Here is a 25,681-nt window from a genome sequence, read left to right on the forward strand (position 1 = left end):
GTAGGTGGATGGTGTCAGGGGTATTACCCTACCGTCACGGAAAAGCGGGGTGTCCTCATGGTTACGGCTAAGGAGTAGCAGAAATGTCTGCTCTAGCAGGCAGAGATCCAGTTTGTGATCTCTTTTACATGGAGTGTTACATGGAATGTACCAGAAACAAACTCAGCAGATAGCAGGATTTGTGAGTCATCCCAACACACACAGGTTAAACCTATGGTCAGCCAGGTTCAACATTTGAAAATCAATTAAAGTAACTGATCCCATTTATATGCAACCAGTCAATCCTAAAGGAAATCAACGCTGACTCTTCATTGGAAGGAATGAAGCTGAAGCTCCAATACTTTGGCCACCTGATGCGAAGGGCCAACTCATCGGAAAAGACCCTGATGCTTGGAAAAGACTGAAGGCAGGAGAAGAAGAAGTCGACAGAGGACAAGATGGTTGGATGGCATCACCAACTGAACAGACATGAGTTTGAGCAAGCTCCGGGAGATGGTGAAGGACAGGGGAGTCTGGCATGCTGCAATCCATGGGGTCCCAAAGAGTCGGACACGACTGAAGGACTGAACAAACAAACTGATCATACTAAGAGAAAAAATAGAAAAATCATATGATCATATCAAAACATGTAGAAAAAAATCCATCATCCATTCATAATACAAACTCTCAGCAAACTAGAATTAGAGGGGAACTTCCTTAACTTGATAAAAAAACAACTAGTTACAGCTTTCATGTTTATTGCTGAGAAACTAGATGTTTTCCCCCTAAAGTCAGGAACAACGTAAGGGTGTCTCATCGCACCACTGCTATTCAACATCATACTGGAAGTCCAAGCTAATGCAAGGAAAAGGATGCAAAAGTATACAGACTGGGAAGGAAAAAATAAAACTGCCTGAGTTCACAGAGAACATGACTGTCTATGCAGAAAACTTCCCAAATTGAAAAAAGCTTCTTGGAACAAATAAGTGACTTAGCAAGGTTACAGGATACAAAGTGAATATACAAAAATCAACTGCTTTCCTAAGTACTAAAAATGAAAAACTAAAATTTAAAATTAAAAGTGCTGCTGCTGCTGCTGCTGCTAAGTCGCTTCAGTTGTGTCCGACTCTGTGCGACCCCATAGACGGCAGCCCATCAGGCTCTGCCGTCCCTGGGATTCTCCAGGCAAGAATACCAGAGTGGGTTGCCTTTTCCTTCTCCAGTGCATGAAAGGGAAAAGTCAAAGTGAAGTCGCTCAGTTGTGTCCGACTCTTAGCGACCCCATGGACTGTAGCCTACCAGGCTCCTCCGTCCATGGGATTTTTCCAGGCAAGAGTACTAGTGCAATACCATTTATACTAGCAACAAAACAAAAAATACATACTTCAATATAAATCTAAATGAGGAAAACTATAAAACTCTGATAAAAGAAATCAAAGAAGCTTTGAACAAAGAGATATTCCTTGTTCAAAGATAGAAGGTATCAATTCTAAGATGTCAATTCTTCCCAGTTTGATCTACAGACTCAATGTAATCCTAGTAAGTCTCAGCAAGTTATTTTGTGATTGACAAACTGATTCTAAAGTGTATATAGAGAGGCAAAAGACTTACTAGCTAATACAACAGGGAAGAAGAAAAATAAAGTCAGAGAACTGACACTACCTGACTTCAAGACTTATCACAAAGCTAAATTAATCAAGACAATGTGGTGTTAGCAAATGAATGGACACACAGACAGATGAAACAAAACAGAGTCCAGAAACAGACTCACACAAATATAGTCAATCTTGGACAAAGCAGCAAAGACAATTTAATGGAGAAAGATAATCTTTCCAACAAATGGTGCTGAAACCACTGGAATCCACGTGCAAAAAAAATAAACCCAGATATGACCTTATACCTTTTGTAAAAATTAAGTAAAAATGAATTATAAACCTATATGTAAAAAACAAAACTATAAAACTACTACAAGATTATACAAAGTAAAACTTAGAATATAACACCAAAAATGATATGTGAAAGAAAATATTGATGACATTATTTAAATTTGGACTTCATTAAAATTTGAAACTTGTGCCTTATGAAAGACATGCTTAAGAAAAGACAAGCCAGAGCCTGGGAGAAAATATTTGCCAAGTAGGTATCTGACAAAGAACTTGTATCCAAACATACAAAGAACTCTTAAAACCGAACAATAAAAGAACACACATATCAATTAAAAAATGAGCAGAAGACTGGAATAGACATTTCATCAAAGATATACAGATAGCAAAGAAGCACATGAAAAGGTGCTCTCTCCCTCTCTCTCTCTCTATATATATATATACACACACATATTTTGGCCATGCCACGCATGTGCAGTATCTTAGTTCCCTGATCAGGGACTGAACTCATGCCCTCTGCAGTAGAAGTGCAGAATATTAACCAATGGTCTGCCAGGGAAGTTCTGGTGCTCAATAATATGTGTTATTGTTGTTGTTCAGTTGCTAAGTCGTGTCTGAGGTTGTTGATATTTCTCCCAGCAATCTTGATTCCAGCTTGTGAGTCATCCCGCCTGGCATTCTGCATGACGTACTCTGCATGTAAGTTAAATAAACAGGGTGACAGTATACAGCCTTGATATACTCCTTTCCCAATTTGGAAACGGTCCACTGTTCCATGTCCAGTTCTGTTTCTCCTTGTCTTGCATACAGGTTTCCCAGGAGACAGGTAAGGTGGTCTGGTATTCCCATTTCTTGAAGAATTTTCCACACTGTTGTGATCCACATAGGCAAAGGCTTTTGCATAGTCAATGAAGCAGGAGTAGCTGTTTTTCTGGAATTCCCTTGCTTTTTCTACGATCCAACGGATGTTGGCAATTTGATCTCTGGCTCCTCTGCCTTTTCTAAATCCATCTTGTACATCAGGAAGTTCTTGGTTCACATACTGTTGAAGCCTTGCTTGAAGGATTTTGAGCATTACCTTGCTAGCATGTGAAATGAGCACAATTGAACATGTTCAAGTATGTATTATTAACAAACTTCAAAGTAAAATTACAAGATAACTACTACATACCTATTAGAATTGCTAAAATCCAAAAAACTATCAGATACTGAATGCTGAATGACTAGGCACACTCATTAATTGCTGATGGGAAAATAAAATGGTACTGTCACTTTGGAAGACAATTTGACAGTCTTACTGTTGTTCAGTCACTAAGTCGTGTCTGACCCTTTGCAAGCCTATGGACTGCAGTAACAGTCCCTGTCCCTCACTATCTCCTGAAGTTTGCCCAAGTTCATGTCTATTGAGTCAGTGATGCTATCCAACTTCTGCCACCCTCTTCTTTTGCCTTCAATCTTTCTCAGCATCAGGGTCTTTACCAATGATTTGGCTGTTTGTATCAGGTAGCCAAAGTATTGGAGTTGCAGCTTCAGCATCAGTCCTTCCAATGAATATTCAGGGTTGATTTCCTTTAGGATTGACTGGTTTGATCTCCTTGCTGTCCAAGGGACTCTCAAAGAGTCTTCTCCAGCACCACAATTCAAAAGCATCAATTCTTTGGCACTCAGCCTTCTTTATGGTCCAACTCTCACATCTGTACTTGACTACTGGAAAGACCATAGCTTTGACTTCATGGATGTTTATTGGCAATGATGGCTCTGCTTTTGTAATAAGCTGTCTAGGTTTGTCAGAGCTTCCCTTCCAAGTGTCTTCTAATTCCATGGCTGTGGTTGCCATCTGCAGTGATTTTGGGGCCCAAGAAGAGGAAATCTGTCACTGCTTCCACTATTCCCCATCTATTTGCCATGAAGTGATGGGGCTGGATGCCACGATCTTAGTTTTCTGAATGTTGAGTTTTAAGCCGGATTTTTCACTCTCCTTTTTCACCCTCATTAAGAGGCAATTTAGTTCCTCTTTGCTTTCTGCCATTAGAGGGTATCATCTGCATATCTGAGGTTGCTGGTATTTCTCTTGGCAATCTTGATTACAGCTTGTAACTCATCCAGCCCAGCATTTTTCATGATGTACTCTGTATATAAGTTAAAAACAGGGTGACAATGTATAGCCCTGTTGTACTCCTTTCCCAATTTTGCACCAGTCAGTCATTCAGTTGTTACATGTAAGGCTCTAATTGCTGTTTCTTGACTCAAATACAGGTTTCTCAAGAGATAGGTAAGATGGTCTGGTATTTCCATCTCTCTAAGAATTTTCCACAGGGTTGTTGTGATCCACACAGTCAAAGGCTTTGGCATAGTCAATGAAGCAGAAGTAGATGTTTTTCCAGAATTCCCTTGCTTTCTCTATGATCCAGAGAATGCTGGCAATTTGATCTCTGGTTCCTCTGCCTTTTCTAAACTCAGCTTGTATATCTGGAAGTTCTTGATTCAAGTACTGCTGAAGTTTAGCTTGAAGGATTTTGAGCATAATCTTAATAGCATGGGAAGTGAGTACAACTGTCTGGTAGTGTGAACATTCTTTAACACTGTCCTTCTTTGGGACTGGGATGAAAACTGACCTTTTCCAGTCCTGTTGCCACTGCTGGGTTTTCCATATTTGCTGACATACTGGGTGCAGTACTTCAATAGCATCATCTTTTAGGATTTTAAATAGCTCAGCTGGAATTCCATCACCTCAACTAGCTTTATTGGTAGTAGTGCTTCCTAAGGCCCACTTGACTTCACACTCCAGGATGTCTGGCTCTAGGTGAGTGACCACACCACTGTGGTTATCCTGGTCATTAAGACCTTTTTTATACAGGTCTTCTGTGTATTCCTGCCACCTCTTTTGCCTCTGTTAGGCCTTTACCGCTTCTGTCATGGGCAGTCTTATCATTTGATAAAGCAGTTGTGCTCCTGCTTATTCACTAAATTGAGTTGGAAACTTCTGTCCACACAAAAATCTCACGTAAATGTTTGTAGCAGCATTGTTCGTAACTGCCAAAGACTGTCAAGAAATCAAGATATCCTCCAATAAGTAAATGCATAACAAACTGTAGTACTCACACAATGTAACAGTCAACATTAAAAAGAAATGATTTATCAAGCCACAAAAAGACAAGATAGAATCTTAAATATTGCTAACTGAAAGTAGCCAGTTCAGAAAAGGTTACATACCATGTAGCTCGAACTATACAACATTTTAGAAAATGCGAAACTATAGAGACTTAAAAAGACCAGTGATTGTCAGGGGTTTGAGGAGACTGAGGGAGAGATGAGTAAGTTGAGCACAGGAGGTTTTTAGAGTAGCGAAACTGTTCTTTAATACTGTCATAGTAGATAATGACATTATGCATTTGTCAAAACTCACAGACCTGTACAAGGAGTAAACTTTAATGTAAACTGTGGATAATATGTTAATAATAGTTTATCAATACTGGTTCATTAAATGTACCACTCTGATATAAGATGATAAAAATAGGGAAAGCTGTGTACAGGGGAAAGAAGGGATATAGGCACTTTCTATATTATCTGCTGAATTTTTCTGTAAATCTAAAACTGTTCTAAAAAGTAAAACCTATTAGTTAGAAAAATCACTCACTGAATCCACTGAGTGAAGCAGTGTAGAAAATGGACTGAAAGTGAACTAAAGAGAATGCAGGCAAGAACATCAGTGTGGAGGCTATGATATGATAATATCAACTTTCTCACCCAGCAACAGTGTATGAGAGTGTATACTTATTCACATCTTTGTCAAAAGTGGCTATCATTGTTGGTGAAAAATAATTTATTCTAATTCACATTTCTTTAATGTCTAATGAGGCCCAGAATCTTTTCATAGATAATTGACCATTTGTATTTCTTTTATGTCCTTTGTCTTTTTCAGTTATTTGTTCTTTCCTTGATTTATAAATTCTTTAACACCTTCTATATTTTTTTTCTTTTTCTTTAATTTTTTTAAATTATGAAACTATGATAGCACATTTACAGGAGACTTGGAAAATACAGAACAAAGTTACATATAGTTTCACTCTATATTACAATTATTTTCTAAGTAGATAAATTAAGATTTTTAGTTGGAGTTTCAATATCAAACTCAAAATTTAACAGAATGAATATACAGAAAAGTAAAAGGATACAGTAGACCTGAAAAGCATCATGATCCAATTGGACACAATGAAGATTTATACAATTTTCGCACAACAGTAGGATACAAATTCTATTCAAGTTCCCAAAGACTGTGAACTAGGAGACACTGGAACATATCCAGGGACATAAAACAAGGTAATACTTTCTGTATTTTATCACAACTTAAAAAATATCTTTTGACTTTTATAACCATGATGTTTAATCACTACATATTATTTCACCACCAGAAACTTACTATTTAAAACCAGTTCTTAGTAGTTTTTTAATGTCACAGATATCATTATGAAAATTTTGTGCACAGAGTTTTTTTATATTATGAATTCTTTCCTTTGAACATATTTTTGGAATAAGAAATACTTAATTTGTGACTGAAAACACATTTTATACTTTCGATGAAAGGATATTATCAATTTGTACTGTCATCAGCAATATGTTAAATACCAGATTCACTGCATACTCACAATCACTAGGTATTATACTATTTAAATATATTTGTTAATTTAGTAGCATAAAAATGTCCTTTTATCAATTTGTACTTTTCTTTATTTCTTTATTGGTGTAAACCAACATATTTCAAATATTTACTTGTTTTTTCTTGAGAAATTTTTATTTGGTTTATTTTCTTCATTTATTAATCCAAGAGAATATAAAAATTTTTCCTTTGACTACAATAACAGATCCATATGAATACTTTAATAATAAACTATAGCCTTTTGTTGTTTCTATTTGCTGCAAATATTTTTGATGTTCTATGGTTTCCTTTTAATTTTAGTTATACATCTGTGATTTACAGAAAATTTAATTTTTATGCGGTCAAATAAATTTTCTTATGTCAATTCTATTATTCTAAGCTTAAATGATTCTGGTCCATTCAGTAATATGAAAACTATACTTTGTGTTTTTCCATGTTTAAATGATTTATTTTTAACTTATTACTCTCATAAACTATAGCTTGTTTACACTAATAATAGCTAACATTTACTGAGCATTCACCATACCACAGGTGCTATCATAAACCTGTTTACATAAAAGTGTTTGTGATCCCATGGACTGTAGCCCACCAGGCTCCTCTGTCCATGGAATTCTCCAGGCAAAAATAACTGGAGTGGGTAGCCATTCACTTCTCCAGGGGATCTTCCTGACCCAGGGATGGAATCTAGGTCTCCTGCACTGCAGGTAGATTCTTTATACTATTTTAGCCACCAGGGAAGCCTTGTTTACATATGTAAATTTATTTAACCCTTACAACTACCTTCTAAGGATTAAATATTTGTAGTACCCCAGTTTCACAGATGAGGAAACCCAGGCTTTGTGTAGTTAAGTAATTCAGGTAGTATCACACAAGTAGCATACCTGGCAATACCTGGGTATTAAGCAGCAGAGTCTGACTCCAGAGCCTGTGCATTTAACATTACATTATACCAATACTCAAGCTATTTCGATGACATTTTTAATAAACAATTCTTCTTTTAATCATTGTTTTGTAATGCCTCCTTCACTGAAATTCTTTTCATAGAGTCTCGGACTATTTAGTTTGCTCTCCTGATTTCTCTTTTTATAGTAACAATACATGGTTTTAAAGACTATAGTTATAAAATGTATTTTTATGTTTGAAAGTTTTAGGATATGCGTTAGTATAATTTTAAAAGGAATTTTTTCTTTTTTGGCAAGCAGGATCTTAGATCTCTGACTATAGATCAAACCCATGTCCCCTGCCTTGGGAGCATGAAGTTTTAACTACTGGATCGCCAGGGAGGTCTCTGAAAGGAATAGAGAGTACCTGAGGAAAAATGTAATCTTAATACGTTATCTTTACCATACACTGGCGTCTTCCCGGGCAGGATGACAATAATGAGCTGCAGCCCTGAGTAGGTGTTCTTGAGATGCCGGAACATGGGCTCCACACTGTCTGCCCCCTGCGCGTATTTGCAGAAGCAAGGCTGGCCCTGGATGGGCATCCCTGCATCCTTGGAAATCTTCCGCAGCTGGTCCGTGAAACCCCTAGGAGAAATCACTAAAAATAAAACTTTTGTCTACTTATCAACATCTAAAAAGTAGTAATGGAAAGTTTGGGAAGGGAATGGAAAACACAGCAAAGATTTGTGTGCTCCATATAGCAAGAAGTCACCAGACTAGTGATGTTAAAGGCCAACGACTGGTCAGTAACCTATTTTGCAAACTAAGAACACTATTGTACAGTTATGTGGCATTTTGTAGTTTACAAAGGATATCAGTAACAGAGTGTGCTGGTTAAGAGCTCAGCTCTAGAATTAGCATGACAGGTTCCAGTTCTAATTCTGTTACTTACTAGCTATAGAATTTTAGGCAAATTTTTTCAGTTTCTCTCATCTGTTAAAGACTACTTCCAATATAGGGTTGGTGTGAAGATTAAATGATATAATACATGTAAAGCACTTAGTGCAGTGCCCAAGACCTGGTGTAAAAGCTTGATAAATTTAAGCTATTATACATTTTCTAATTTGATCCTGACAAGATTCATAAGAAGGTGGTAGGGTAAGGTATTATTGCCATTTTACAGATCAGGAAATAGCTTCAGGGACATTAAGTATTAGATCAAGGTCAAATGCTTAGATAAGTGGCAAGACCCAGAACTATGACCTAGTCCAGAATTTCTTTCTACAATAATACCTATTTGAAACTAGGATAGCAGGAAAGATTCTGTCCTCAGAAAAGATTCAGAAAAAAAAAAAAGAAAACATTAAAAAAAAAAAAAGAGGTAGACAGCACTTTAATAATTCTGCATTTAGCCTAGGATAAATAAGTAATAATGTTGAGGTTTAACAATCACTTTACTGTTTTTAAAACAAATACATCCCTAAGTCAAGGATCTGAAAGGTCTTTGCTCAAAAACTCTGATTCCCTCAGGACAGAGATGAAGTTTGTAGGAATTCCCTCCTCCTCCTTTTCCTTATTAGTATCTCATTCAAGAAAGTATTAAGTTGAATATTTTCAGTTAGCCTGAACAAGAGCTGTAAGCCTAATGATTATGAGGCTTCTGTCAAGCCATGAATAACAAATGTAAAATGAAAAGAATACCTCAAAGCTTGAAAAACAATTGGAGGTGTTTTCTTTGGTTTCTGGAGGTCAAGAAAGATAATCACAGCATTGTACTTAACTGTGCTCCAGACGTTTTACTTGAAAGTCAGGGGATAACAACTTCGGAAAAAAATAATACTACGTGAACCTCAAGACATACATTTAGAGATTTGGAGCTAATAAAAAGGAGGTGGCACTAGTGGTAAAGAACCTGCCTGCCAATGCAGGAGATGTAAGAGATGCAGGTTCGATCTCTGGGTCAGGAAGAACACCTGGAGAAAGGCATGGCAACCTACTCCAGTATTCTTGCCTGAAGAATCCCATGGACAGAGGAGCCTGATGACCTATAGTCCGTAGAGTCGCCAAGAGTTGGATATGGCTTAGCATGCACACATGCGTGAACAGAATTAAACAGAAAAAAATTTTTTTCATGTGAGGGAGGCAAAACAAATTCTGAATTGGTCCTGGGGTAAATTGATCTCTATGTCACTCAGGAATTATTCATTACGGGCATATAGGGTCTGTTAGTGGAGACTTACATCAGACAATAATCATTTTTCTTAGGAAAATTAGATTCTAGAGAGGATATAAGAACTTTACACAAATATTATAATTTTATTTTACACAGGCAGTGACAAGTACAAATGGGGAGGATACTGACAAACTACTAAGTTTACTACTATGGATTATTTCCAGCATCGCAAATCACAGAAGACTGAGTATTATTTAGGAGAGCAGAGATAGAATGGAGGCATTTCAGTAAAGAGCAGCATGAGTGGAAATGGAAAAAACACTAGAGAGTCTGAGGGCATACAGTGTTCAGTTTCTTTGTCCAAAATATATGAACATGGAGAAAGGGTTTAAAGAGGCAAATGAAAAACTTTAAATGTTATTCTTTGTTAATCAGAAGCCTAAAGTTTTAGAATGGAGCTAATCACAAGTGGAGCTGGTATTCTCTTCACCATAGCACAACTCCTCAAGCATGAGTAACAGCAGAAGCCCTTGAGAGGGCCAAAGCCCCAAAGATTGGTGTTCCAACGGAGAGGAGACAGAGGAGAAATGAAACCAAAGTGATAAAAAGAAACCAGGAAGGCAAGAATGGAGAGACTGTCAGGAAGGCAGTTAATTGTATCTAACGCCGCACAAATTTTGAAAAAATAATGGTTGAGAATCAGTTCGGTCGCTCAGTTATGTCCGACTCTTTGCAACCCCATGGACTGCAGCATGCCAGGCTTCCCTGTCCATTATCAACTCCCAGAGCTTACTCAAACTCATGTCTATCGAGTCGGTGATGCCATCCAACCATCTCACCCTCTGTCGTCTCCTCCTCCTGTCTTCAATCTTTCCCAGCATCAGGGTCTTTTCAAATGAGTCAGTTCTTTGCACCAGGTGGCCAAAGTATTGGCGTTTCAGCTTCAGCATCAGTCCTTCTAATGAATATTCAGGACTGATTTCCTTTAGGATGGATTGGTTGGATCTCCTTCTGTCCAAGGGACTCTCAAGAGTCTTCTCCAACACCACAGTTCAAAAGCATCAATTCTTCAGCACTCAGCTTTCTTTATAGTCCAACTCTCACATTCATACATGACTATTGGAAAAACCATAGCCTTGACTAGATGGACCTTTGTTGGCAAAGTAATGTCTGCTTTTTAATATGCTATCTAGGTTGGTCATAACTTTCCTTCCAACGAGTAAGCATGTTTTAATTTCATGGCTGCAGTCACCATCTGCAGTGATTTTGGAGCCCCAAAAAATCAAGTCTCTGTTTCCATTGTTTCCCCATCTATTTGCCATGAAGTGATGGGACCAGATGCCATGATCTTAGCTTTCTGCATGTTGAGCTTTAAGCCAACTTTTTCACTCCCCTCTTTCACTTTCATCAAGAGGCTCTTTAGTTCTTCTTTGCTTTCTGCCATAAGGATGGTGTCATCTGTGTATCTGAGGTTACTGATATTCCTCCCGGAAATCTTGATTCTGGTTTGTGCTTCATTCATCCCAGCATTTGGCATGATGTACTCTGCATACAAGTTAAATAAGCAGGGTAACAAGATACAGCCTTGATGTACTCCTTTCCTGATTTGGAACCAGTCTGTTGTTCCATGTCCGGTTCTAACTGTTGTTCCTTGACCTGCATACATATTTCTCAGGAGGCAGGTCAGGTGGTCTGGTATTCCCACCTCTTGAAGAATTTTCCAGAGTTTGTTGTGATCCACACAGTCAAAGTCTTTGGCATAGTCAATAAAGCAGATGTTTTTCTGGAGCTCTCTTGCTTTTTCGATGAGCCAGCAGATGCTGGCAATTTGACCTCTGATTCCTCTGCCTTTTCTAAATCCATCTTGAACATCTGAAAGTTCACAGTTCACATACTGTTGAAGCCTGGCTTGGAGAATTTTGAGCATTCCTTTGCTAGCGTGTGAGATGAGTGCAACTGTGTAGTAATTTGAACATCTTTGGCATCGCCTTTCTTTGGGACTGGAATGAAAACTGACCTTTTCCAGTCCTGTGGCCACTGCTGGGTTTTCCAAATTTGCTGGCATATTGACTGCAGCACTTTCACAGCATCACCTTTTAGGATTTGAAATAGCTCAACTGGAATTCCATCACCTCCACTAGCTTTGTTTGTAGTGATGCTTCCTAAAGCCCACTTGACTTCACATTCCAGGATGTCTGGCTCTAGGTGAGTGATCACACCATCATGGTTATCTGGGTCGTGAAGTTCTTTTTTGTATAGATCTTCTGTGTATTCTTGCCACCTCTTCTTAATATCTTCTGCTTCTGTTAGGTCCATACTATTTCTGTCCTTTATTGTGCCCATCTCTGCATTTTCCCTTGGTATCTCTAATTTTCTTGAAGAGATCTCTAGTCTTTCCCATTCTATTGTTTTCCTCTATTTCTTCGCACTGATCACTGAGGAAGGCTTTCTTATCTCTCCGTGCACTGAGGAAGGCTTTCTTATCTTTCCGTGCTATTCTTTGGAACTCTGCATTCAAATGGATGTATCTTTCCTTTTCTCCTTTGCCTTTAGCTTCTCTTCTTTTCTCAGCTACTGACAACAGATCATTAGAATTGATAAGCACAAAGATATTTTTGTGCTTGAAACTGATTTCAGGAATCAATTTTAGTAGAGCACTAAAACGTCAAGGAAGGAGACTGAACGGAAGCCTGGAATCCTGAGAGAGTGTCAAGGTAAAATGAAGATTTGTTTTAAACTTAAACAGAAGATTGTTGAGGGAAAGAATCTAGAGAAGACGAAAAGGAGTGGAGATGGAGGCCAAATTTTGGAAAGTGAAAATGAGACGTTAAATGACTCTTTCAAGGAACTCAATTGAGAAATAAGGATGTTATTTAATTCTCATTCAGTAAATAAGTACTATTATCTCTATTTTTAAAAGGTAAAAACTGAAGCATAATAAGATTAAATAAATTATTCATGGTAATAAAGTTAGGAAGTGGCAAACCTGGGAATTAAATCTAACCTATCTGCCATCAAAAGTCAATGGTACTCCTGCTATACCATATAAGCTAGTCTATTAGAATGCCTATAAGAATGAATCAGTGACTTGTATATGACCAAAAAATTCAGAATCTTCATCAAAGTACTGAGAAGAAACATTTTTAAAGGTTCATTGATTAAATATACTTCATATTGAGGCAATGTTGGTTAGAACATTAGCTGAATAATTTAAAATTGAAATACAAAATTTAAACACAGAATGATCCCAAAGTGAAACTAATGACAAGCCTTACTTCAATATTTCTTCTCTACACTGCCTCTGTGTGGCAAAACAAGCTATGGCCCACATTTTGATTTCAACTCCTGTGTGGAACTGTTTCCCTCGCATGTCCCATACTCCGTGGCTTGGTGTTGCTACAGTCCGGTTCTACAGAGAAAGAGAAATAATGAGGCAAAAAAAGAATAAACGTTTAATATATAACTTATTTGAATAAGCTGAAAATAAGCATTTCAAATTGCTAGAATAGGCTTTTCTAAATCAATATTTTATATTTTTATCACAGAAAAACAGAAGTTCTACTAAGTTCAAGCAAAGACACTCATCTTGAAACAAAAAAACGGTTGGAATTAAAAATACTTTCTAAACTCTAGACTCAGCTAGGATGTCCTTCTCTCCAAACACAGAAACTGTATGTTTATAATTTAAACATTATCAAGAGGTTTTACCCGGCCTCCATATTGGAGCATAGGTGCTGGAAGTACGCGTCCGGTTACATGAGCCATTTCATCTCGGACTTTAAATTGAAACTCTTGAACAAATGGATCTGTTTCATAATTTGCACTTCTTACCTAACAACAGAAAAGGTTTGTAGTTACTTTCAAAATTCCCCTAATTTCCCTTTAGAACCCTCTAATTTTTTTTCTTCACTGTGTCAACAATGTTTTATAATAGGTCTAGATAATGGTACCCAAACTATAGAGCAGATTCTTAACCTGGGGACTACAGACCATGAGTGGACAGTAGGAAGTCTGTGAACTTCCTATTCATTTATAGAATATTTAAATGTAGTAGGTTGGATAATAAGAAATTTCGACTATTTATGACTCATGAAAATGGTAATTTTATATGATTAAGCCTAAGACATTTTGGGGAGGGTAGTCAAGAGATTGCAAGAGAAATACCTGACCTAAAAATGGTTAATTACTTCTAATCAGACGATCTGGACATATACTATTGAAATTTTATGTAGAGCTTGATAGCAAATATCAATAATCCTAAGCTTTTTTCCTAACTGATAACAAATTATATAAAATCTACTTGAATATTTTCTGATAAAACATATAGCAGAAGATAAAATTTACTTAAGAGATACACCTGAGACAGACAAGAAAGCCACAATGAGATGCAAATTATAATTTTTACATAATATACCAATATATGCAGAGAATTTACTGTAATCTCATCTCAAAAGTGTAATTCACGCTTATGGTGTGCTATTATGTGTTTTTCAAAATCTATTTATTTAGTCTCGGGGGAAAGGTCAAATAAGGTTACAAAAAGGGCCATGTTCAAGTCTTTGAGTAACAATCTAGTAAAAACACTATATAAATCTACATATATAATCCCAAAATAAGCAGGAAAAGTTTTCTAAATTATGCGCTAATGATTCTTTTCTTCAAGCTTAAATGCCATCTATTTCTGTAAGATTACAAAGAATAACTATTTACCAAGACTTGCTTGGTGATGTGCTTGGTGTGAAATGTTTTATGATTAATTTTTACAATAACCTTAATTATAAATGTCTTTGATACTCTATTTTACAGAGGATAAAACTAAAGCTTAGTAAAGTGAAATGATTGGTCTAAAACCATATAGCTAAGCAAGTGACATATATAATCTGAAATCTGTACATGCTGATTCTAGAATTCCTACTCTCAGCCACTGTTCTAGCTTACTGGATGCTATAATTATAAATAGAGTAACAGTAAGTGAGTAAAGAAGTTAAGACTTTGAACCTACAGCTGTTAAGATTCCAAGTGCTAGCCTGGCAGGCTACAGTCCATGGGGTAGCAAAAAGTCAGACACAAGTGAGCAACTAACTTTCAAGATAAGATCTAAGTGCCTTTATTTTTCACTTTGCCCTAATTCCATCAGTCTTACAATGTATTAATGTCTCTTTTCTCCCCATTTAGAATAAGGAGAGCTTAGAGACCCCACAAGGCTGGAGCTGTCTAATACTTCTTTATTCATCCTATGTAGTTACCAGTGTTGATGCTCGGGCTAAGCAATCCCACTCTGTGTGTTAAGCTTCTCACTACTGCCAGTCATAAAACCTTGACTTTCCTTTCCTGTTTTAGGTGGGAGGTGATCAAGGTCCAGTTCACTAAACTGAAACATTAGCTCTGAGAGTATCTGTTCTGAATCTAACTAAAGAGCTTGGGGTTAAATTAGAAGGCTTTAACCGTCTTCATAGAACTCACTAAGATTTACCCCTAGACTACCACTAGAATACTTCCATAATCTCTTTTAATTCTGACAGCCCACGAAATGATAATAAGACATGAGTTGATATGGTGGACATTGTTCTTTACTAGCTCACCCTAATATGTTTTTAATTTCATTTCTGGGGTTAAGTACTAACCAATCTGCTAATTTCCTCTTGTCTATCTGGTGCAGATCTTGCCGTGGCTTTGATCATAGTGGAGGTTTGATTGTCCGTTAGCTTCTTGATACATCGTTGCCCTGCCACAATATTACAGACCTACAAATGGAAAAAAGTTTTGTACTAGATATATACATCTTTCTTAAAATTCTGAGTGCAATTATATGTGTCATTTTAAATTTTAACTTAAAATTTAAAATCTACTCCATTAAGCCACTTCTGTTTAATATCATGTCAAGTAAAAAGCAGTAAACAATACTGCTTCACAGTATGATTATAATCAGGTAAAATGTACACTGGATAAAAAGGCTGAAAAGAAGTGTACCAAAATGCTAACAGCGGTTATGTTTAGAGGGGCAGGACTGGGGATGAATTTTTTCCCGTATTATTTCAAAACTGAAAATTCAGAATAAATAAAGAAATTTAAAAACAGTTCAATTTCAAAATAAATGTGAGAGTATGAAGTAAGTTACAGGTCATTAAAAACCTTAACAGAATGATGAATAAGAGGATATTAATAAGCAGCCTAAACACATTACTTCTAGTGGCAGGTAGGTATGTTTCTGTTCCTGCCCCACTTGCAGACAGGGAAGGTGTGGGTACTTCAGCTGAAGAGTATACTTTTCTCTGAAATACTGTGCTACTGTTCTCTCCACAGTTTGGCCATTTTCTAACTGTAAAGGAAAGCTGGAAAAAAAAAAATTACACATTAACAACTCATCCCATTAGGAGCAAGCAAAACTCCCAATCTACCAACTAGAGTAAGCTGCCTCACATCATCTCTGTTCTGACAAACACCAGCTTTTCTTACGTTTGATGACTGGCAGGCCTTCTTGTTACATTACAAACACGGTATTTCCGTCTCATTGTTCCACAATGAGTCACTTCAACCTTCAGACCTGTTCCCAACAAGAAAAACTGAGGTTACAGAACTGTCACATGTGACATATTCATAACTCTAAAGCCTGTTCACTACGATAAAAACTCAAAATTCTAAACAGACAGAAAACCTGTGAGATAGGTGATATGATTAACAAAGGATTGTGTGTGTATATATATATATATATATATATATATATAAAACATAGTTAATAATGGGTATAATCATGATAGACCTAACTCCAAACCATTTCCCTATTCTATCAAGCTATTAAAAAATAGCATAAAATTTGCAAAGCCTTTAGATCAAGAGATAAAGTTCTTCATTAATAAAAAAGCCCTGCTTATATTGCAGGTTTTTATGCTGGGAGAGGGAAGGAGCAATGGAAAGGAGTGACGATAATTCTCAAAACATTCCGTAACCTTCAAAGTATGTGATATCTCAACTGCCCAGGCATCACATACTGCCTGAAGATCATAATTTCATAAAGGTCAAGAAGAAAGTCCTTCAGAGATTTTTAAAGCAGGAAGAAAAAAAAAAATCCCAGGCCCTTTTAATAGAAGTGGAGCGACAATTTTGTTAAAGGATAATATAGTGATACAGTTCTTTCACTACTGACCATTAGAAATCAGGGCAAAATATCAAATGCAACCAAACTAATTCCTACAGCAAGTAATCCAGACTTTCTTATGGAATCAATGACCCCTTTGAGAATCTGACAAAAGCAATAAATTCTCAGAAAAATGCAACATACACTTAATGTAGCATATGAAGTTAGATGTTACTGGATCCATGAGTCCATCTGTGGACCCGAGGGGTTTGAGGATCCCAGGTCTGCTTTAGAAGGTGAAGCTGTGGGCTTTTAAACCATTGGCTGAAATTCTTTGGGATGAATTTTCCTAAGCAATGGTGTCCAAAAGGATTTTCTGAGATGATACGAGTTCTACACCTGTACTAAAATCACTAGTAATGTTCCCGAGCACATGAAATGTAGCTACTGTGACTGAAAATTTTTAATTTCTTTTCTTTTATATCTATGTATCCCATAGTGCAGATGTTCTCAACCTGAAGTGACTCTGACCTCCAGGGAAGATTTGGTAATGTCTGGAGACATTTTTGGGGGCTTCCCTGATTGTTAAAACTGGGGGTGCTATTGGCATCTAGTGGATGCTAGATTTAGGAATGGATGGATCCAGGGATGCTGCTAAATTATATTGCAACGCATAGACCAGCACTACCTCCCATCCCCGACCACAACAAAGAATTATCCAGCCCAAAATATCAATAGTGCCAAGGTTGAGAAACCCTGCTACAGTATAACTTATTTACCTATCTACTAACTGCAGAACCAAACACAGAGTTCAATCACAGTAATATTTTCTTATGACATATCAGCACAAATTAAGATGTTAAATGGACACAGTGCCACTATATCAGATTGGTATGAGGTTTTTTGAGAAGTACTCTTAACTGAATCAGTGAGAAATAGTTTTTGTTAGTAACTGTCTTTATAAAACTAAAATTTCAGGTCAACTAGAGCATTTATTATGCTTCTATATTATAAATGAAAATAGAAAATATTACCAAGAGAAGGTCTTTCAAGAAGGAAATACCAACAATATGAAGTAAACAAGATGTAAAAATACTGTTTAGGGGAAAACATGATAGAAAAATTTAAAACAAATTTCTGTTATCTATACCACTTAGCAATTTGTTTTCAAATCTTCCCTTTGAATTAAAAAAAAAATTATCAGTAAGGTTCTATAAGCCTACTAAATAAGTTTTTATCAAAAATAAAACTGATGCTCTTACATACATATGGTACTTTTACCATAAACTTCCTCCAATATTTCTGCTATTTAACTATGATGAATTATTGCACAAAGAAACCACCCTAAAGTTATTATTAATTATTTAGGAAACAGTTCAACTGGAACGAAATGAATTTTGTACCAGGAAATGAATTTATTATCACACAATTTGTACCATTATAAACAGTTTTCATCAAATTTCTCATGCTGACTAAAAATTAAACTCAAACATATAGTATAGAACGTGTGACTTTGATTCTCTTGTGTTACTGAGATAGGAATACATGATGTACTTTAAAGAGTTCTCTCTCTCTTTTTTAAAAGACTTCTTGACTTTGAATGGAATCAGTTTGTCAATTAGATCTAACTCACATTTTTCTACCCCAAATCTACAGTCATAGGTGCCTAAGGGTTAGATCCAAATTCAGGGGTTAGCAAAGAGTTGAAATTTTTAAAAAATGGACTAGATAATTCTCTGCCCAGGTCCCTCCCCAAACCCTCCATTCAACCAAAAAATGTTTTTGGCTTTAATAAATCAAATATTTAACCTATAAACTTGGCTTTACCTTCACTATAACATCAACTTTATAATGCTTTCTAGTCATTTTTTCAGTCATTTCTTTGGCCCCCTGAGCAGTTGAAGTTAAGATCGAGTCCATGCTCTTCGGGCAGCAGTTGAATCCTTGTTCTGTACATCTTGTATGTTCTGTGATAGAGTGGTGATATGAGTTGATTGCATAGTTACCGCAAAATAATGTAAGTGACTTCATGATATCAGAGGTGGTAACTAAGCAGCAACTCCACTGGAAACCATGGCATTTAGATGATCACATATTAATGGTGGGTAATGCACTACCTTCCAACAAAGCTAACTGTGCAGTTAATACAGATTATGACAGGACAATGGTATGACTGCAATACAAGAATATATAACACTTTTTTATTCTGACAAAAAACTTGAGATAAATAGATGCTTATCTTCAAAGCAGGAGGGAAATTCCTTTAAATGTTTTATTACAATGACTATCTCTCTCTTGGTTACTGAATGGCACAGAATAAATGATTACTGGAGCTAGCAGGATGTATTCAACTATACTAACTGATCTGGGGGACTGAAAGATGTTCAGAAAACAAACTTCAATGCTTCATTTAAACCACAAGCTGAAAATTACCTGCAACAAATACGTAAAACCTTAAAATTAAACAATACAATTATTTCTGACTATTTAAGATGTAATACTTATTGTAAACAGAATTTATAGTATTCATTCTAATTAGAGAATATCGAATTTCTCTTTGTGCCTAAATAATAAAGAACTAAATACAGTGGAGTCACATCTTACATGAGGACTAAGTGTCAAAGTGATGAACAAGGTAAGAATCTTACATAATCAAAATTATTCATGAAAAATCCCTTAAACTGCTGATAAAGTACACTGATATTAAATTGCTGATAAACATACTGTATATCGGTTTGCACATAAAACTGTATATTTACATAGAAAGCTACAATTATATAAAGAATAAATATATACAAAATATAAATTTTAGAATATAAATTAATTAAAACTTAATTTTAATTTTTCTCTTTGGAAGACCATGTAGAGATGAATGTATATTAGTAAAATATATATATGATGTAACACCACTGTATAAATTTTAGCCGCTAACTATAAAATAGGCAAGATCAATGGTCAACTAGATAATGTGCATGAAATTACTAAGTTTCAACTCTAGAACAACACATGAAACAGGCTAGCCCCACATCTATAAATTTACAAAGAAATAAAATATTCTGCTATCATTTCAGAAAAATAAAGAAGTCACTATATTAAAATATGTTCAAAGAATGGCTCCAGTCCTGAAGTGTCAATGTTTTGGGAATAAATTTCCTATTTTAAACAGTATCATAGGAGCATTTTCCTATGAGAGTACCTCTTTATGCCTTCAGCTAGTAAGGGAAAGTATCAACAAAAAATTAGCTAGTATTAATTCCATTACTTGGTATTTCTTTCATTGAAACACTACCTAAGATGTTATGGCAATGAATTTAATGTAACGTTTTAAAATTAATCCATATTTTTACTGGTGATGTTACATGAACAGATTTAATCTTAAAAAATTTCCATGAAGGTTTGTTATATTCATGCATTTTACAGTTAAGTTGTTCCAAATGCTAATTAACTCACCTTTTATCTCTTTGGTGAATTTTACCCGATGAGAATCAGTCAGAGGTCTTGGTTGCTCATCAATATTATGAATATCAAGAACTTCACACATGAACTGAATTACAGGTTGTGCTTTGTAGAAGGCAGTGGCAGAAACTAAGAAGAAAAACACAAAAGGTACAAATTAATGTTTCCTTAAGAAAACTCAATCTAAGGCTCCATGATAATTAATTATAGAGTTAAAATTACCCTCTTACGTATACCTGTATATCAATACATATAAAAATATTTCCAAAATTAAGCAGTTTCAACTTGACCTGTTTGACTACAAGTACAACAACAGAAAAACCTAATATTACAGTTTTTATAATCTCTTTCATCATGGGTAACTGAATCATTCCACTCCCTACTACATGTACAGAGCAGTGTTCTGGCTATGAGACAAGGCCTATAATGGGACAAAGAAGGCCAGAGTGCCACAGAAGACAAGGTTAGGTATTATTTCTTAAACAAAGCTTTTCATGCCACCCCAGATTGCTTATCTGTTCTAAGAAGCGCTTTCCCTGTCTTGTACAGATTTGAGAAGACAATGGTATTAAATGTTACTAGCGCTAATCAAGCTACAGGTAGTAACAATATCTTCCCAATGTTATCTAGCTACAATCAGCAGTCTTCGAGGAGCCAACTAGCATGACTTCTTAATCCTGGATTTTGGAACTAGAAGAGAGCTTCACCAATAGTTAGTAGATCACCATCACTCATTTCTTAAATACTTACGGGCTGCTATTACGTGCTAAAAGATACTGGGGGTACAGTGAAAAGTACAACCAAAACAGACAGTAGCCTGAAAAGTGAGAAGTGCTAGTCTCTCAGTTGTTTCCGACTCTGAGATCCCATGGACTGTAGCCCATCAGGCTCCTCTGTCCATGGAATTCTCCAGGCAAGAATACTGGAGTGGGTTGCCATTCCCTTCTGCAGGGGATCTCCCCAATCCAGGGATTGAACCCAGGTTTCCTGCATTGCAGGCAGATTCTTTACCACCCGAGTCAACATGCTATCATATTATTTCCCTACTTAGAAAACATGCCCACAGTGGTGCCCTTTCTCTTATTCTCCTTGGTTTAGATTTAAATGTCTTCCACAAAATGTCCCTCATCTCTGGAAGGATACTTAACAAGGCTTTAAGTAGTCAGGTAGTGAGACTACTGTGGATATTTTTTATTTTTCTTCAAATCTTTATTTTTTAATAGTGAGCACATATTACATTTTCCTTTATTTCAGAAATAATCTATGAACGAAGTCTCAGCATAAGAAATTTAAACATAGACATAAACAGTAAAGACTTCTGGTCTCTTAAGATACTCTTAAAGTATCTTTTTTTTTTTTTTTTTTCTTAAAGTATCTTTAAGAAGTAACCATTATTAGTAGCTAATCCCTAACTACTACATGTACTAATTATGGACATGGACCTACTACATATCCCTAACAATAGACAGCTATGTTGGTTTTGTACTTCCATATCTTGTTCTTTTAATATGCACTTAGAGATAAAAATGGATATATAACTTTTAAAAACATGAGATCAGATAATAAATGTTTTATGACTTTATTGTTTTATTATTATTCTAAAACTAACAATGTCTTAGAGATCTTTCCATGTCAATAATTTCTTTTTAATGGCTTCATATTGTTCTGTAGTTTGGGTGCATGGTAATTAAGTGAATATATATCGCATTCTTCTCTTAATGAAAAAGAACACAAATGATAAAACATTAAAAACACTATTCTGGGCTTTGATTTCTTTTTCTCATTATGTATTTAAGAGATAGAACTTATATGTACTAATATGGAATTATATCATTTCTTTTCACATTGCAGGATATCTCACTACCTGGATCTACTACATGCCCCCAATGATGGATAGTTATGTTGGTTTTGTATTTCTACCCAAATAAACTTTAGAAATACCTTTACAATTTCAAGCTAACTAAAAAAAGAGAGACTGATAAGACTGTATCAGCATTCTGAGTATCTTATTTAAATCTTCTACATTAAAAAACTGTATAACTGCATTCTTCTCTTAAAAATGTGTGAATACTGTTGTACATTAAAATGAAGCTGGCAGGAAATTTCAAATAAACATATATTGCTTCTGTGTTAATAAAAAAAAATAAGTGGATAAAGGAAAATAAATATATGGTAATTAACATGCTTATTTTGTCTTTCCTTTAATCCTACAGGTAAACTTTCTTCACTGGATTATTATAATACTAGCACTCACAATTAATTCATCTTATCTCACAGAGCTGAAACTACTAAACAAACATTATCCTGTTTAACATTTTATTAATTTTCCTTAGTGTTTACACTTTTAATCATTTTACTATTTACCATCTTCCCTACAGCAATGTAGGCATTTGAGGTGAAGGAAAGTTCTTACACAAGATGGGATAAAATCAGTGAGTATAGCTGAATTAGGCATGAGTTTCAAAGAGCAAAGATCTGTCTCTCTATCCCTACCATTTTATAAACCTACATATACATGCATTTTTTCCTTCATTCCCTTTCACAAATTAACTCAGTTTAACAGAACAAGTAATATTTACATTTAATATTGTAAAAACCTATTAACAAAATATACCACATTAAAATACTAAGGGGAATAAACGTACAATCATTTCTATAGATAACTGCTCTGAAAAAAGTATCAGATAAAAGTCAGCACCATAACTAAAACTTTCACAGTACCAGGACTAGAAAGGAGCTTCCTTAATTTGATAAAAGTTATTCACCAAAATCTATGGTAAATTCAACTTAAGTTAATAGAAAGTGATAGCTGGCATAGGAATGCAAGTTAAGAGAAATAAAAGGTAAAAGGATTGGAAGGAAGAAACAAAATTATTATTCATAGTATGATTGTTGAAAGAGAATACCCTCTAATCTATAGATAAATTATAGAATGAGAGAGTTCATTAAAACTGCTAGATTTAAGATCAACAGATAAAAATAAATAAATAATGTCTTATATACTAGCAACCAACTTAAAATGTAATTTAAAAAAAGATACCACTTTAAAAAAAGATACCACTTAACATCACAACAAAAAATGTAAGACACTTGGGATGAAACCTAAACAAAAGATGTAGAAGATTTACTGAAATAATAGGTGTCTTTACTACTATATTTAGAAGATCTAAATATTAATAAATGGAGCAATATACCTCATTAGTATAAATTATTTATAAAATAATCTGTAAATTCAAAGCAATTTCAATCAAATACCAGTAAGATATAACCCTCTCGACCTCTGGAACTTAAGAAGCTGATACTAAAATTAACATGAGTGAGAAATGAAATCAGAACAGCTAAGAGAGTTTCTAAGAATAAGGTCTGCTCTAACATTCATCAAGATTTGTTATAATCCTCTTCAAGTCAAGAGAATGTGGGGACAAACACAGAGACCAGCAGAATATCCTTCAAAGTCTACCTTATACAGTATACGAAACAAACTCCTATTCAGAGAACTCAACATGAAAAGAAAAACAGACATTTAAAGGAAAATATAGAACACCTTTATGACCTTGAAAGCAAGAATTTCTTAAGATACAAAAACTATAAAAAAAAAAAGTACCATAAACAAAGCTAAAAAAAAAAAACCAGGCAAATGGATATGTATAATACATATGACAAATGATTACTATACAGAATATGTAATGAGTGCCTGTAAATCAAGCTTAAAACAGTAACAGTGTCAAAAGAGACATGGCTAGGTATTTCACAGAAGAGAAAATCTAAATGTCAAAAAACAAATTTTCACTATTTTATTCGTAATAAAGGAAATACATATAAAAACTCTATTGAGCTATTATTTTATACCAATCAAAATGGGCCAAAAATGTTATAATGGATAATACAAGCTGACAATAAGCCAAAGGAAGAATGAAGAATGAAAATTCTCATACGGTATGTAGGAATATAAACTGATAAAGTCAGGAGCAAATGGTAATTTATAGTAAGTTTGAAGATGAGCATAATTTCCAACTCAACAATTCCACTCTACTGGAATATATGCTCTACAAAAATTTCGTACCTGTGAAAGGCAACGTGAATAAGAATGCTTACTGTAGCACTGTTTATAATGATAAAAAGAATGGAAACTACCTAAATAACCATCAGTCAAATGGATAAATTTGTACTACATTCATATAAACAAAATAAATGAGCAGGTGCTAGAATTCAGATAAATAAAATTGAGAAATGAAAAACTTGAGGAATTTGTACAAAATGAGATATTACGAACTACTTAGATTGCTAGTATCTAGATAAGTACAATACACAACTTAGGCAAAAATCATTCTAATTTCATTAAGGTTTTGTGATACTTTATAACTCACTTATTGATAATTGATAAAAAATTGTTTTACTGTTGGAAATGTATCCTTTTTAAAAAAATTTTTTAAATTTATTTGGCTGCTCCAGGTCTTAGTTGTGGCATGTGGGTTCTTTGTTTTTGCTATTGCAACATGTGGGATGCAGCTCCCTGACCAGGGATTGAGCCCATGCCCCCTGCATTGGGAGCTTGGAGTCTTGGAAACTCGACCATCAGGAAAGCCCCTATCCTTATTTTTTAAATTAGGTTTATTTTCTTCTTTTCATGGGTAGCAGCATTAGGATAATGAGAAAAAAATAAGCTTGGAAATGAAACAGACTTTAATTCTAGATCCAGACTTACTAATCATGATTTTTTTCAGAATTTCCATTCATTCATATGGAAAATTAGCAAAACACCCATTACTTACAGCATTAGCATGAAGATTCAATGTAAGGTACCTACTTGTGCCCAGAACATGGCAGAAACTCATCAGAACTCTTTTTCTCATCTTTTGAAGAACTGTCTCCTCATGTCTTTTGCTCTCTGATTTATTGAGGTTTTAATTCTAGGCAGAATCATTCTGTCAATGTAAACTAACTCCTTGAAGAAGCTGAAAGGGAGGATGTTCTATGAAGAAGTGATCAAGATTCTTTAGTTTGCACTTTACTGTGTCAAAACTGAAATTTTCTGTTAGGATGCAGCTAAAATACAGATGTGAAAAAATAATAAACATTTACCATATTTAAGGTAATAAGGACTGCATGTTCCAAATTAGTCCAAGTCCAAATGAAGAGTATAAAATAAAGCAGCAAATAATGTTGGATCCAGGTAAAAACATAATTACAATTATACTTTAACCTCCGGAGAGGTTATGTGCTTCAATTTTATACATTTGCTTTCATGGCTCTGAAGGTATAAGAACAGAAATTAAGGTCACTTATTATACAACGCCTTTTTGTGGTAATAGTGAGCAGTTTAGAGGCCATGTTAGACATCTCTGCATGTCTATCATTAACTAGCAAAGTATTACTGACATAGTACTCAGGAGATATTGATAAATCAAAGGGTTGTTTTTTTTTTCTGTTTTTAATAAAAAACATATTTACTAAAGTGTCACTAAACTATTATAAAGTGAATACAAATATTCACATAAGCAACACTCAGATCAAGAACTAAATATTGCAGTATTCTGGAAACCACTTCCCAATCCCCTTTCCAACCTTAACTTA

At 35.1% G+C, this 25,681-nt stretch overlaps 1 protein-coding gene across 5 annotated transcripts in view; it reads right to left on the reverse strand.

Annotated features, from left to right (window-relative positions):
- LOC145505852 (protein argonaute-3) overlaps positions 1-25,681 on the reverse strand; it is a 112,863-nt gene that overhangs the window by 16,825 nt on the left and 70,357 nt on the right. For 3 of the 5 annotated variants that reach the window (XM_081488925.1, XM_081488928.1, XM_081488930.1), the window contains 7 exons: positions 20,102-20,236; positions 16,033-16,120; positions 15,761-15,908; positions 15,201-15,320; positions 13,285-13,407; positions 12,852-12,985; positions 7,864-8,048 (listed from right to left, as the gene is read on the reverse strand). In XM_081488925.1, coding sequence (XP_081345051.1) covers positions 7,864-8,048; positions 12,852-12,985; positions 13,285-13,407; positions 15,201-15,320; positions 15,761-15,908; positions 16,033-16,120; positions 20,102-20,236 — 933 coding nt within the window. Of the gene's footprint in view, positions 1-7,863; positions 8,049-12,851; positions 12,986-13,284; positions 13,408-15,200; positions 15,321-15,760; positions 15,909-16,032; positions 16,121-20,101; positions 20,237-24,914; positions 25,080-25,189; positions 25,359-25,681 lie in introns of all 5 variants that reach the window. The other 2 variants (XM_081488929.1, XM_081488926.1) reach the window with 2 other exon arrangements.

Source organism: Giraffa tippelskirchi, chromosome 5 (assembly GCF_054371585.1).
Source record: "Giraffa tippelskirchi isolate mGirTip1 chromosome 5, T2T-mGirTip1v1.2.pri, whole genome shotgun sequence".
Taxonomy (NCBI): Eukaryota; Metazoa; Chordata; class Mammalia; order Artiodactyla; family Giraffidae; genus Giraffa; species Giraffa tippelskirchi.